The sequence below is a fragment of the Rhopilema esculentum genome, unplaced genomic scaffold (assembly GCF_057945365.1).
Source record: "Rhopilema esculentum isolate cy_ngs unplaced genomic scaffold, ASM5794536v1 HiC_scaffold_36, whole genome shotgun sequence".
Taxonomy (NCBI): domain Eukaryota; kingdom Metazoa; phylum Cnidaria; class Scyphozoa; order Rhizostomeae; family Rhizostomatidae; genus Rhopilema; species Rhopilema esculentum.
Window position 1 is genome coordinate 1261092 of NW_028300847.1, and position 14152 is coordinate 1275243.

At 35.6% G+C, this 14152-nt stretch overlaps 1 protein-coding gene across 3 annotated transcripts; it reads right to left on the reverse strand.

Moving 5' to 3' along the window:
• Nucleotides 1-5940: 5940 nt before the first annotated feature.
• LOC135688215 (solute carrier family 25 member 35) lies at nucleotides 5941-13633 on the reverse strand. 3 transcript variants are annotated; one of them, XM_065204960.2, is made up of 3 exons: nucleotides 13526-13633; nucleotides 11860-12356; nucleotides 5941-9688 (listed from the first exon to the last, which is right to left on the reverse strand). In XM_065204960.2, the coding sequence occupies exons 2-3, from the start codon at nucleotides 12244-12246 to the stop codon at nucleotides 9164-9166; spliced, it is 912 nt and encodes a 303-aa protein (XP_065061032.2). In that variant the 5' UTR covers nucleotides 12247-12356; nucleotides 13526-13633; the 3' UTR covers nucleotides 5941-9163. The 3 variants fall into 3 exon arrangements, with proteins under 3 accessions (XP_065061032.2, XP_088971793.1, XP_088971792.1); XM_089115667.1 differs by lacking the exon at nucleotides 13526-13633 and adding an exon at nucleotides 13154-13519; XM_089115666.1 differs by lacking the exon at nucleotides 13526-13633 and adding an exon at nucleotides 12747-13136.
• Between the last annotated feature and the right edge of the window lie 519 nt (nucleotides 13634-14152).

Below are 14152 nucleotides of genomic sequence, written 5' to 3' on the forward strand. Positions count from 1 at the left end.
ATGTGATAAATACAGATCTGTTTCAACAATACAGAGTTATTTCTAAAAAAGTCGTATTGAAATGATCAAGCTTGGGACAACGAACCTATAACTCTTCCCTGATTCTAGCCCTTTGCTTGAAGCCACTACAAGACCAGCATGAAACTACTATTAGATCCTTCCTATTAAGGTCGATGATGAAGCATTTTTCATGAATAAAATTGATGAGATTGAACTATAGAGATGAAAGCCTTGAAAATAGACCTAATAGAAAGTGTATGAATTTCATTACTCTTTGACGTGCACTACAACTAGGCATTTAAACATGTACTTTCAAACATCGAGGTTACACTTCCAGAACGAAACTTTTAGTATATTCTTTTCACAGGAAACACGCTTGCAAAGTTAGAGAATCAATTGATGCAGTTTTTGTGCTCACTTAAAGAAAATCTCTAGCTCCAGGTTGTTGTATTTTGATTTAATAGGTTAAATTCTCTTCAGACACTGATTTAAATACTTAATTTAGTTGTAGTTCCGGTTTAAACATGATGAAGCAGAATGGTTGTGCAGTGGGAAATACGGAGGAGGAAGGAAATGGAGCTTATTATCATGTGAATATCATTGTCTATAAGGAAACAAAATTTACTAAAATACGAAAATTGGGCAAGAAAAGATCATGGTAAAAATCAAATCTCGAATTAAAGTCCTCCTATGAAACAGCTGGATTTTGTTACCTTTTGCTGTGGAGTTTAAAGTGATGATTCCATTGCCACAAGTAAATCACACAAGAGTTACACCTCATATAGAGTTACACCTCACAAGGTGTTTTATTGTTAAAAAGCCATTCACTCTGATTTTCAGCTGCAGAAACTTGTCATATACGTTCAAACATAATTTCCAGTTTTTCATTGGACAGGAAAAAAATCTATTTTCAAAGCAGTACAAATCTTTCTAAAACCTTGTTTATTTTTGCCTGCTTCAATTAATTTTGAGGTATCGCGTCACCCTGTGATGTTAATATGTAATAAATAAGTGTCACGTCGGAGCTGGCGGTTCTTATAATTTTGATTGGATTATTTCTTCAAAGATTTTTCGAGCTTCGTAGCTAAACAGCGTCGTTGCGAAGTAACTTGATTATATACATAAAGAACAAAGAAACATTGTAGAACAAACTAGAAAAGGGGGCTTTGCGGACAAAAAAAAGCTCATATTCTCAAATCAAGTTATTCTGGACAAGTTTAAGTTTTTTACAATTATCTAAAGTACACATTCAAAGACGGTTTATAAGCAACAACAACTTGAAGTCACTATAAACAGATTTGAAAATAAGCAAAACATATCGAATTATTTCACTTCATATAAAGTTTAGACATCCATTCATTTGATGAGTTCTCCTGCAAATTTTGCAATATTTCCAATAAGCTTGTACAATCAAGCTTGCACCTAGCTTAATATTTGACGTACGGTGAGGTATGCACAATTCTCTAATCTTCGTAATTGGAAGACATTACATAAGCAAATGACACTTTCTCCATGTTAAGGAGAGACATAACTTTTCAACACAATTTTAACTAAGGAAACCAATCTCATTTAATCCCGTTTGTCATAAAACCGGTTGTACAATTTATAAGACATTTCACCCCATCTTCTAGCCTTCTCTTAATATCTAACTATGAGCGACTTCATAGTAATAGATACTTGTACTTTTCTATGTTTCAGTTCTTTGCAACTTTTAAAACTATTCTACTTAATGAAAGCAAAAGCAGTCATATATCTTCGCAGACTTATCATGATGAGTTTGAAAAACTCCCAGCAAGTAGTTAATATATAACAATTCATAGCCCGAATGGGATCCTTTGATGTGACAAGTAGGCTGAGTTTTTATCAAGGCCCATTTTTGAGGTGTTTTTTTCTTTAAAATGATTCTAAATTGTAAGAATGTTCAACTGACCCTAAATATTATTTGCTTGAAATCCCCGATTAAGCTTTTTGTGTCAAAGTAGACAAAAGTCCTTTCCCAATGGTCACTAGTTTCTGAATGATAAAATCAATTATAGTTTGAATCTTTTAAAAAGAAATTGGAAAGTAGACTCTATTCAATTTGTTAAAGTTATCAAGATACAGAAGGAAGATAACATAGAAAGGTTGATTGAATAGTAACATTTTTTAATCCACAGCAGCGTTTCAATAGACTAACTTTAACTTATTTATTGGGGGATGTGCAAAACGTAATTCGGTGGCAATTTTAAACTCATTAGGCTTGTGGGCAAACAAGCTTGTTTTTTTTATTGACGTATTTTGGAATCCGTCTGCAGCAAAACAAAGGACCTTCATTCGTGTAACTGAAGCAGTTTCTTTTTGTGTACGAAGAATTGAGTACATTATGTAGTGGGTCGCGGGGAACGCATACATATACCTATATACATGTTCCAGATTGCGTTGTCTATTCTGACGTGACAGTGCTCGATGTGCAAAAGCACAGAGCAATAGATATAATAAAATAGAATATAGACTAGAAATGAGACATGTTCTCTGTTACTTCGAGTTTCGTGCTTGCGCACTCATCAGACAGACTATAATCCATCAGACAGATTATAGTCTGTCTGATGAGTGCGCAAGCACGAAACTCGGAGTAACAGAGAACATGTCTCATTTCTAGTCTATATTCTATTTTATTATATATATATACATATATATAGACGCTTTTACATAAATTTTTTGCTATGCAAGGCATGCTCGTTTCCCTGTAATTAGGGTACCGATTTCCATTGCTTGCAGCCATGAAATGATGTTGACTCAACGTCATTACAAAGTCAACGATGCAAAGAAGCATTTACGGCAACAAAAGTTTTGATTCGTAGAAGTGTATTGCTATTGTCAATTTTACTATTGTTGTTTTTCGCATATCAGAGCCCTGTGCTCTTACCATGAAGATACCTCAGCACGAACTCTAGCGCTCCAACGTGCCTCTTCGCGACTGAAAAGATCTTACAAGTCGTGTCACCTAAACTAATACTTTGCAACGTAATGACACCACAATTTCCAGTTATAGAATTTCAAATTCAAAAAGCAAGTAAGCAAAGAATAACTATCTTTTTCGCAACAAACAACTAAATTTCGCGGCTCGGCGTTTCTGCCCTCGAAGATCGTCGCATCAGTTAATATTGAAAGCTTTATAACGGTTTCCATTCCATAAAGCAACTAAAGTATAAAGTATAACTACCCATGGGTGTAGCGGATGCTATGAAACTACCTACAAAGCATCAACAGAGTACCAGCATTCTTTGTACACAGCCACAGGATACCTATGTTCTCATTTTGGCAGCTGTGTGATCAGTTTGCGGCTGCATATTGATCAAAAAAAGAAAGGGTCGGTATCCTGCCGCTGTGTACAAAGAATACTGGTACTCTTTAGATGCTGTTGAAGACAGTTATGAATACGTCGATATAAGTAAATTTTCTTCATACACAAGAAATTCGTTTATTTGTTGCTACATATAAGAGATGCGGTGAATTTCTTCACTGACATGTTCGTCTAGAGTCAATAGAAAGAAGGCCTCACATCAAGCAAAACAGCTGTTGCCAGTTTATATGACTTCTCTACCTGCTTTGTATTTGCCTCAGGCATAGTCCATGTCTCATGGCAATCGGACAAAACCCTCCAGCTCGAGAAGCTGATGTCTTGCAAAGCAAGGCAGAGTTCCAGACCCCTGACTAAAAGTATCGGAAGTAAGTAAAGCTCAGACTATTAAGCTATTAGATAACTTAGGTGTGAAAGTCTTTTGCAGAGCTTTTGCTTTTTGAAGTCAAACCCAAAAAGGTTTCGTAATGTGGCTTTATTTTCGTTTTATTAACAGGATGACCTGGATGCATTTAGATTTCATTCTGGATTGTCAGTAATTAGAGTGCATGTGGAGGTATCTTTAAGGTAGGACCACAGGCCCTTATATGTGAAGACAAACAATGAAAAAATTGACAATATCAAGACTTTTCTACCAATCAAAATTTTTTTGCCACTGTATCCGTATCTTAAATAACAAATGCCAGAGAGAGCGATTGAGACACTAGCTTTTAGAAACGTTGGCTTGCTAACGACGTTGATTCATCATCATTTCGTGGGCGTAAGCAATAGAAATCGGCACTCTAATCACAGGAAAACGAGCATGCCTTGCATATCCAAAAAGTTTCGGAAAAGCGTCTATATATATTTACATATATCCATATATACATTTATGCGTTCCCCTCTACCCACCACACTGTTTACTCGTTCTTCGCACACAATCATTCTTCGCACATAATCATAGGCCACATTACCGCCCTCTCTCCCGCTTTATTCTCGATCTGCATCTGTAAATTTATTCCTGCTTACTTTCAGCCATTATTCGATTTTTATACTCTTTTGACATTCTTAGGAGTTCGCTTTTTCTAACTTTCTTCTAATAGATGTTTCTATGAATCAATCTTAACAATAGACAAAAGAAAAGGAATTAGCAAAGAGAACAGTACAATTATCGCTACAAGTCCGCGTAGATTTTCAGCCTCGCTTGAAGTAATGTAATGAGAATGCCAATTTTGTTTCAATATCAATAAATCAAGATTTTGACACCTCGTTAGGTAAGAAATTTCTGTCCAGTAGATTTCCTCATTCGGGTTATTGCTTGTCAGTTTCAGAGAATGACTGATCTGCAGTTTATAAAATCAACAGACTTAGGTATACAAGACCAGGTATACCAGACCCCCCCCCCCCCAGGTATACCAGACCAGGTAAACTTAGGTATACCAGACCAGACCATACCAAACCAGGTATTAGACAGAGTCGAATATTGAGCAGTGAAAAGAACCTTTGCATGAATCTTCTTTGGTAGAAGAGACCAGTTAAGCGGAGTGAACATGTTGCAAAAAATGACAAATATTCGAGTAAAGCGAGGTAACAAAGAAGAAAAGACACATAACGAGCAGGTGGAAATATTTTAGATCTTTTGAGTAAAGTGCCAGACAGATAATCAAAGTAGTATAGCGTGTTATATGTTGAATAACAATGAACGAAAATTAAGATAATTAATAAATGAATTAGTAAATTTAAAGTTGAACATTATTCCAGGTTTACAGGGCAGGGTAGCACAACCCTTCATCGAACATTTTCAATTTATGCTGCAGCAAATTTCCATTCCATAAAGAAATAGATTGCATTCATTTGTGAAGAAACAAAAACAATTCTAGTAGGAAAATTTGCCAAATTTTTGATGAGTTACAAATTATCAATTGTAAGGTTTCAAATTTTGCTAATTATGTTACCGAAAAGGAATGTGAAAATGGAAAATAATCGACAGCAAAGAAAGAAAACTGAGAGGAAATAAATGATGAACCTACTGCTGGTTGCAACAATGCAAATATATAGCATCGTAAAGTGGAAATTATGGCAGAGGAGCATGAAAGCTTCCAGTTTTTAGCAAACTATCCCCAACCAGAAAAAGCTTGTCTGATGAGAAATATCAGTAATTACTAAGGAAATTCCTTATTTTTTGTAGCTGTGTTTTCAACTTTGTTTTCTTACGTGTTATTCATGCAGGGGTTGTCATGGCATAACTATTACTATCAGACTTCCTTACACAGTGAAGTCTATGTTACTTCAATCGACATAGGAGCAAAGCAAAAGGGTCTTTTGGGATCCATTCTCTTCTGCTAATTTCTAACATGATTTTGAATTCTTCGCTTGAATTAATGCAATTAATGTGATTCTTGTTAGAAAATTCCATATATAACTTACATAATTTCGAACGACGGCCATTCTAAGATGGTCTGCATCGTAGGCGCATCTACGCAGCTTTTTTTGGATATTCAAAACTCTATTAGAAAGATTGAAAGATTTTGAAAATAATTAGCCGTCACTTTCACAAATTAGAAATGGTAACAAAAGGTTTTCAGCAATATTTCTAAATGAATAGAATGAGGAAGAAAATCTCAACAAATAAGCTCGAAGAGGTAAGCCAATGCGGACAGATTTTATGTTTTATCATATGGTTTTATCATGATGCGCTGATTGTCAGAGGCAGGCTTAAAAGTTGCTTGGCTTAACACGGCTTAAAAATTGCTTGTTTTTTCGAAAGTGCTCTAACTAAAATTAAGAATTATCTTGACATAACGCTGAAAAACCGCTAAATCTTCAAGAGTAAGTGGAACTAAAAAACAAAATCGGGACAAAGTGGATTGTACATCGAACGGATCATTCCAACGAAAACTTGTAGCCTGAAAGTTATTTGTTTACCGCTTCAACTGGAAACTTCAAAGTGGTGTTTACGATAGTTTTATCTAACCTTCATGCAACATGAAATTTCTTTGTAAAGGTGCAATGCGAATCGAATTTCTTTCCGCAAAATTGAAAAACATTGAAGATGGCAAAGCTTATGTCAAATAAATCGCAGTATTGTCGAAAGCTATTTGCTCACTAATCCAAATTTGGACTTCTAGGACTGCCTTTCGCCTTCTCTTGTTCAAATATTCAATAGCCTTTGATCTGCGTTTGGGAAACTGCACAAGACGAAATGATGTTAAAGCATTTGATTAACAACAACAGTAAGAAGACTTACGTATGAACCACCGATTTCTTGCCATAAGACCACTGCACTTTTTTTGCAAAATAAAAACAAAATCAATACATCGTTTTTGCGCAGGCATAAGTAGCAGGGCGGAGTGGCAGGGGGGCGGGACTACAACCCCAAGCAAGAGATATAGAGGGGGCGTCATAATGACAGAGGAATGCAAAAGTGACTAAAGCCTGGATCAAACGTTCTCGACTTTCCGGACGGCAGTGTAGACCAACGTCGTGCGATTTAGAGATCGTTCAGGTGGCCAAATGCTCGTGATCTTTTACTCGACACGACGTTCGACTTTTTATAAATGGAACTATCGCCTCGGTTGCCTGTCTTGTTACAGATTTTTTTATAAAAAGCCAACCAATTCCGTTTTTTCTGATTATGAATCTGATAAACAACACCAATGTTAGTCATACGAAGATTTTTCATATTGGTGAAAATATAGTCATAAATTCCTAAGCAAGGCTGGCATCATACCTACCTTTTATTTCAGAATTTCTTAAGCAGGTATATCCTGCATGGTGTTACAAGTATATCAGGCAATCACATCTTGACACGGTGGACATTATCATTCTTGCCTCTTGCCTGTTTACGCCCAGTTTCTTTTTCTGTTTGAAACATGATTTAAATTTCTTGGCTTCATGGTCAAGATCATTTCGAATTTATTCTTATCGTTGCTTTCAATCGGACCTTGTTTATAGACATTGCGATCTAAATTTTAATCAAAAATGCAATCGAAATAGCTGCAGCTTTCCATTTCAAAATATAAGCAAACCTGATGAGGGAAATCTGAGGGGATCACTAATACAATCAGCTTTGGCGGGCAAACTTTGTATGTAGCAAAATGCACGTGCGATAATTCGTAACGGTCGAGAAGAAAATCGAGAAGGTGGCCTAACGCTCTCTACAAAGCTCCACAGGACCTAATACAATAGAAAGTCCATTCGACTCGACAAATCGTCGAGCGTTGTCTGGTAAAATTTCGAGAGCGCTTGCTCAAGGCTTAAACAGACAATTTTTCAGTCCCATTAACCAGAAAGGACAGTGCCAACACAAAAGTATGTCGAAAAAATGTCCTCGTTCATCGATGCTTTTGCATTTCAAAATTACCATCTTCTTGATGCATATTAAGCATTGTGCCGAGCTTATGCAATTACAATTTCTTCACCTATAAGCCTCCCTTCTGCAGAGCGCCCGTTTTCGGCTTTGAAAAGGTTTGAGACAAGATTCGTTCAACCATGGATCCAGCTCGACGTCAGTCATGACTGAACGGAAGATTCTGCTATCATCAAAGAATGATGAGATGAGAATGAAAATCAAGGCATTTGAAAAGACATTCTTGCAATTTGCAAAGGCTCTGATATAAACATCAACATTGCTTATGAAAATAAGGAATATGCTTGTTATTCAACAAAAAACTAACCAATTATTTGAGATTCTTTCATTAAAGGAAGACCCTATATTGACAGCTTAGGGATACTACTGCGTTCACCCAAAGACATGGCACGTAGCAAGCACTGCCTGCAAGGAACGATATGCGCAAAGGTTACAGATTGAAACAGGAGGTGAAAGTGTTTTTGATAGAAAGATTAAACAAAAGGACAAACTGTATAACAGCAGGAAGATTCTGCTAGTTTAAAAATGTATCTTGTACGATCTGTAAGTAGGGAAGGCATAGAAAAAAGATTTGGAAAAACAGTTTTAAAAAAACACTTCTCTTCAAACCCCATGTTGAGTCTTCCTTTGCAATCCTTTGTAAAATTTAAATCTCTTTGGTAGAAGGAGAAAATCGAGACATTGGGTCTCATGGTCTCCTGCATTCTATTCCAACTTTTATAAATACTTACGGTCATCAAATTAGCACCCACTTCGAGCGAGCGCCGTTAAAAAATTGAAAAATTCCCGGGCCTACTTAATGATTGACAGTAAATCAAAGCTCACAACATCTTCGAAATTGTGAGAGCACTGAAGCCAGAAGCAGCAATGTGCATCTAACATGGGGCACGACATTATCAATTTCATTCGTTTTGGTTGATCTCTTTTGGTTGAAATGTGAAGCAATAAATACCAAAATATATATTGTAACATGACCCAGATAGATACGTCAAAATGGCGCAACATAAACAAAAAACGACGCCTGAGGTAAATGTTCAAAACACAACTTACAATAAAAATATCAATAGAGTTTGGATTGCATAATAGTACGAGCAAATTTCGTTTTTCACACATTACCAGAAGAGGCATTATTTTACATTTCATATATTTCATATAAAAGTTTAAAAATTTCCATTCATTCAGTTTCGAAAGTTCCAAAAACACGTTTCTCAAAACATTGTTAAGCACAGCTAGATCTGAAAACCTATCGTGCCTTGTTTGCTGTTTTCGAAATTTATCTAGGTCTAGATAATATGAATATATAAAGGAAGACTATCTTGATTCTTATTACAATGAACTTTCACAATTCAACTTTTGGCTTTTCAACTTATCGTTGGAAAATAGAGACAACATAAATTATTACAAAATATGCCTTATTGATTAATTACACAATCATATTACAATTCTGATTAAAAATATTGATATCAGCTCTCTTTTTAAAAATTTGAAATATAGAAGCTACGCAGCTTATCCCAAAATACAAGACTTAGAATTGTATGAGGTCCTAGCCTGAAATATGATGCTCCAATTCCTTTATAAAACCCAATCAAACCTTCGTTTCTAAAAATCTTATAAAGGCAATCGATGAAACCAGAATACAAAAGACCACGCCCATCGGCAGTAACAGCTTGGTTGTACAGTCGTGTGCTTACAACATCAAACGGAGTCATGGCAACAACAACGAATAAGCTGCCAATCATGCTTGCTGACAATGGAATGAAAATGCTGTTCTCTTTGAAAATCTTACGGTTAACAATCTCTTCTTTTGCTTTCGAAAACGAAGATAACTGCGCTGCAGACCCTATTGTAACCCTTGGCATGGCACCCGTTACACCACGCCACAATCCCAGAATTCCATGCTTCGCTACAACTGTGCGTAATGCATTTAAGAAACCTTTGTGGTGATGCTGTGTTCCAACGGCAATTGTATTACTTGCTTCTGCTTGTAGTTGTGTTTTCATCTGGATAGAAAATGTAAAAGAAATATTTAGTAGAAAGTTGAAAAAGGCCACGAAAAACGTATATAACTTTTATATTGCGAAACAATATCCTTTTCAAAGCTTTAAGCTTTCTTAAAAACTAGACGCAAATAAGCATTTCAATAACCTAGGAATCAAACCACTAAATAATTTCAGCATAAGGCACAAACAATAAAAAATATGCATGTTTAATCTATGCAAAACTTTAGAAAAAATGTTTTTAAGAGATATATAAATATACACAATCCAGCTTGTTTAAATAAACAAGATCATCAAATTTACGCAAAGCCTGCAGTTAAAAATCTTATAAAAATAGATGTAGCAATAATAAAACACTAAAAAAATTTCTGATTCAAAACTACCCTACATTATTTGCAAAAAAGGGGCCTTGAAGAAATCAAACACAATAAGAATAAAATAAAAATGAAAACAACCATCTCAAAATGGAGCACATACAGAATAAATTCATAAAGAGTTTTTGTCACAGGCTTCGAAAATTATTTTGTATTAATGGCATTAAACTAGAATGGCAGAATGGCATCTATTAAATGTTTGAATTGTCTTGATAACCCAAGTCTATTGCAATATTTTTTTTAGCTATTTTAAGAATTTTTATCGAAATCTTCAAACTGCTAAATGAGGAAAAGTTTGCAAAAGAAGCCAAGAAGGTATTATCTAATGCAGCTGTGGATGTCTGAATTCATTTGGCGTTTGGTTTGGTCTTTAGCAAGATAACATAGATTGAAACGGTTGTTTTCAGTGTTAGCTTGCGTGAATTATTTATCACAATGTGTGTTTTTTCCAGAATTCCTACATAGCTGTAAAACTGAGAGACCCTCCAACGTACATTCTCGCTTGGATTAAAAAAAGAATACTTGATAACAAGAGAAAAAGAATGTAGAAAAATGCCAGTTACATGTCTGACTACTGTGATAAAGATAACCAAAAATATTTCACATTCAGGCCATGCTTCCTTTTAATGGTTTACAAAGAATTTGACCGTTTTCCCTCATTGGCAGGGACAGGAGAAACACTTTATTTGTTTCTGTCTATGAAAATCTTAAGGAATGTCTTTATATATTGTTTACATTAGACCATTCGATATCATGCTTAAAAGCACCCTAGCACAAGCATAGCAACACTGGGTATAAAAAATGATGCCATTGCATTTCAATGATATTCCCATACTCCCATGAGAACTTGACTAAGTAAAACCAACCTAAAGGATACTTTCTTTTTGGCAAACCTGATACTGGCAGAGCAAAGGCCTCCAAGAAAACATAAAAATAGGGCATACATGTAGAGAAAACTCATAAGATAAAATTGGCAAAATCCTTTGCATGCCTTACTTCCATTGAGCTGTTGCTTTTTGGATACTGGGCAAAAAAATATGTGGATCTTGTCCTATATATATTTCCAAATTTGAACAAAAATATTCAGCTCTCCAGCAAATGCTTATGAAGGCTTTTCAATTTGACCTTTTGGGATAATTTGCATTTTCATTTGGCAGTTATCTAGTTAAAAAGGAAGTTTTGGAAAAGCAAGAAGCTTTGTTTATCAAGAGGTCCCCTGGTCTCTCCTCTCAAATTGATCAATGGTTCATTTAATGGAATAGCAGAGCATGGAGGATTCCCCTCACTCAAAAGTTTAGTCATAGGAAGGACTTGAACCTCAAATCTTTGGAACTGTAGACAGCAATCCCAACCATTGAGCCATCCTCACACCAAATGTTGGATGAAGAATTTTGGATATGCTAAGTCATTATATCAAAGAACATTTTAGGCACTCTAGTCCATTTTATGCCTTTGTGTGCTTTTTGATAGTTTTCGTAGATTCCAATCCACAAATTTTCATTGTCAAACTCCTTGAACTGCTGCTCAATTTCATTTTTTTATACAGATTCAGAGTAAAAAAGAAATTAGATAATAAATAAGGTTTCTGTAGTGTGAATGTAGTTTTCCTTTTCTTCATGATTCTTCTTAGCCTCACGCTACATTGTTGCCTATTTGGACCATGTACACACATCAAACATATAAAGCCATATCCTAAGTACACCAAGGTAGCTGGCATTGTCAAACAAGCAAATCAAAACATTTTTTGGATGAAAATCAATTTGGCTTCAATCTGATATGGTTGAAAATGTCTCTACTCACCATGTACATTGGACTTCCAAAGAATGCACCAATACATCCAGAGGTTGCCCCAGCTAATATGCAGTGTATATAATTCAATGAACCATCAGGATTCTTTGTCAGTCCTGCATTAGTCATAATCTGGTAGCAACCAAGCCGAAGACCATTCATGACCACCTGGTAGTACAAGCCTGGGACAAGGCCCTTTTGCAGTGCAGCTAGACCATCAACTTTTCCTACTGTGTAAAATGCATGAAAGACATTCCGGTAATGCACCTTGTATGTGCCTCTGCCTTGCAGCTCACCTTGAAGCTGCATACGTGTCTTAATAACTTCCAGGGGATTGGAAAAGAAACAAGCACAGCTAGTACTAAGCCCACCAAGGACACATTCCATCACAGGATGCATACTTATGGTTAGTTGTAATGAAAAAAATCACAGTCAATTTCTTCTTAACATTTGTTGTATTCAAATGTTGTACAGTTTTGTGCTTCCGACTTTTCACTGACTTTGATTGCCTGTATAGAAATAAACTCATAAACTGAATTTTCCATTTCATCTGTGACAGAAAGAGGAAAGAAAAAAATTGTGACAAATAAATTTGTAATTATCAGCTGAATGAGTTGATAACAATTGGTAATTATCAGCTAAATAAATTTAATCCACCAAAGATTGCAGGACAGCACAAAATAATCAAACTTGTAATTGCAACCATTCATATTTCATTCATTGACTTTTTGTTCTATATTTTAAGAAATAAATTATTTGTATATTTTTTTGTTTATATTCAATCTGTGTTGTAATTCTTCAATAGTTTCATTGAAGACATTTGCAATGTGGATTAGAAGCAATAGAGAGAGATAAAACAATACTTTGGTCAGAGGCCAGGGCCATTTATAAATATTTACCAATTGTATCTCCACAAAAATCTGTCACATGATTCCTTCATGTGACCAGTTAAAATCACATATCCTTTGTTGTCCCAGACTGAAAACTTTGTTGCATGCCTATAATATATTGCCTGCACACACTTCTGCATTGGCTGCATATAAACTCTAAAAACAACTAAGAGTGTACGATTCTAGATGCACTGTCTCAAATTTTCAGCTGTGCATGAAACAAAGTTTCCAGTCTGGTTGTCTATCATGTCTTTGACAGTTTTTGATGTTTTGGTGCAAGGTTGCAAAACATGTATCATTTTGCAGGTGTATCAGTGCCACCAACTTAGCCACTTCGACCTGCCAGTGGAAGCATAAGAGCTGCAAGCAACAATGCCCATATTCACATTATAATTTAGCAACACATTATAATATACATGACTTCATGGATATTTGGGTCACAGCAAGTTCGAGGTGTGAGCTCAAATCAATCGTAGCAGCAAGCATATGAAGTTTTCCAGCCTAGTTTCTGTGTAAATCAATGGCCTACATTCAATTGGCATTAAATTGACCGTTTTTAGACCATTTATTTCATGAATCCTGATTATCTTGTAAGCCGTTCATGTCAATCAAAAAAGCTGTTTTTTCTTGTTATCAGTTTACAATCCATTGATATTTTTATATATCTGGTTTGCCTTGCATCCTTCATAAGGGCAAGAGACATCACCTTCACAGTTTCTTGGCGGGCTAACTTACTACCAGAAAAGTTAATAAATAACTTTATCTTATTTTTGAACTTGAGACCTTACCATTTGCTTTCAATGTCATGTAGAGTATCAACATGAGACACCATTCAAAACACAAGAAGAAGTTGACATTAATGAGTGCTAGGCCAAAATTTAAAACGAGGCTGCATTTGACTTGTTCGATGACAGCAAATCTGCAGCTTTTAAAAATGCGAAAATAAACAAGTATATGACAAGAAACAGGCACGTAAATGCCGGGGTGTGTGGGGTTGTCACTGCCCCCTAAATCTTCAAAATATTGTGAATTTGTCGGCAAACGTAAAAGTAATCGGAAAATCTTAATCGCAATTTCAGTGCTTTGTAACAGAATGTTGTATTATAAGTACAAAAGCAAAATTATCTTTCAGTTTACGTCCCAGACAAGAAATATATAGTATAAGTTTTGAGAGGTTAAGGTACTCTTCAGAATTTGCAGAAACTCTGTATCTTTTTTGTCAGGCGTTTAGGGCCCATCAGGGATGATTTGGAAAAAGGTGAGAGATTTTTTTAAACAGCTGCCAAAAATCTAGTTCAAATACAGAGTTGTCAGTTTTCGATGCAAATTTAGTTGTAGAAGGAGGGTATCGTCTACAACCAGTGTTAGATTCTGCTACATCCACTTCTGATCTGTCTTCAACCGCACCCAGCAAG

Coding starts and splice junctions, on each gene's coding strand:
- LOC135688215 (XM_065204960.2), bottom strand. CDS start 12,246: ATGCATCCTGTGATGGAATGTGTCCTTGGTGGGCTTAGTACTAGCTGT. Junction 9,689..11,859: donor TTGGAAGTCCAATGTACATG/GTGAGTAGAGAC, acceptor TTTTCTATCCAG/ATGAAAACACAACTACAAGC.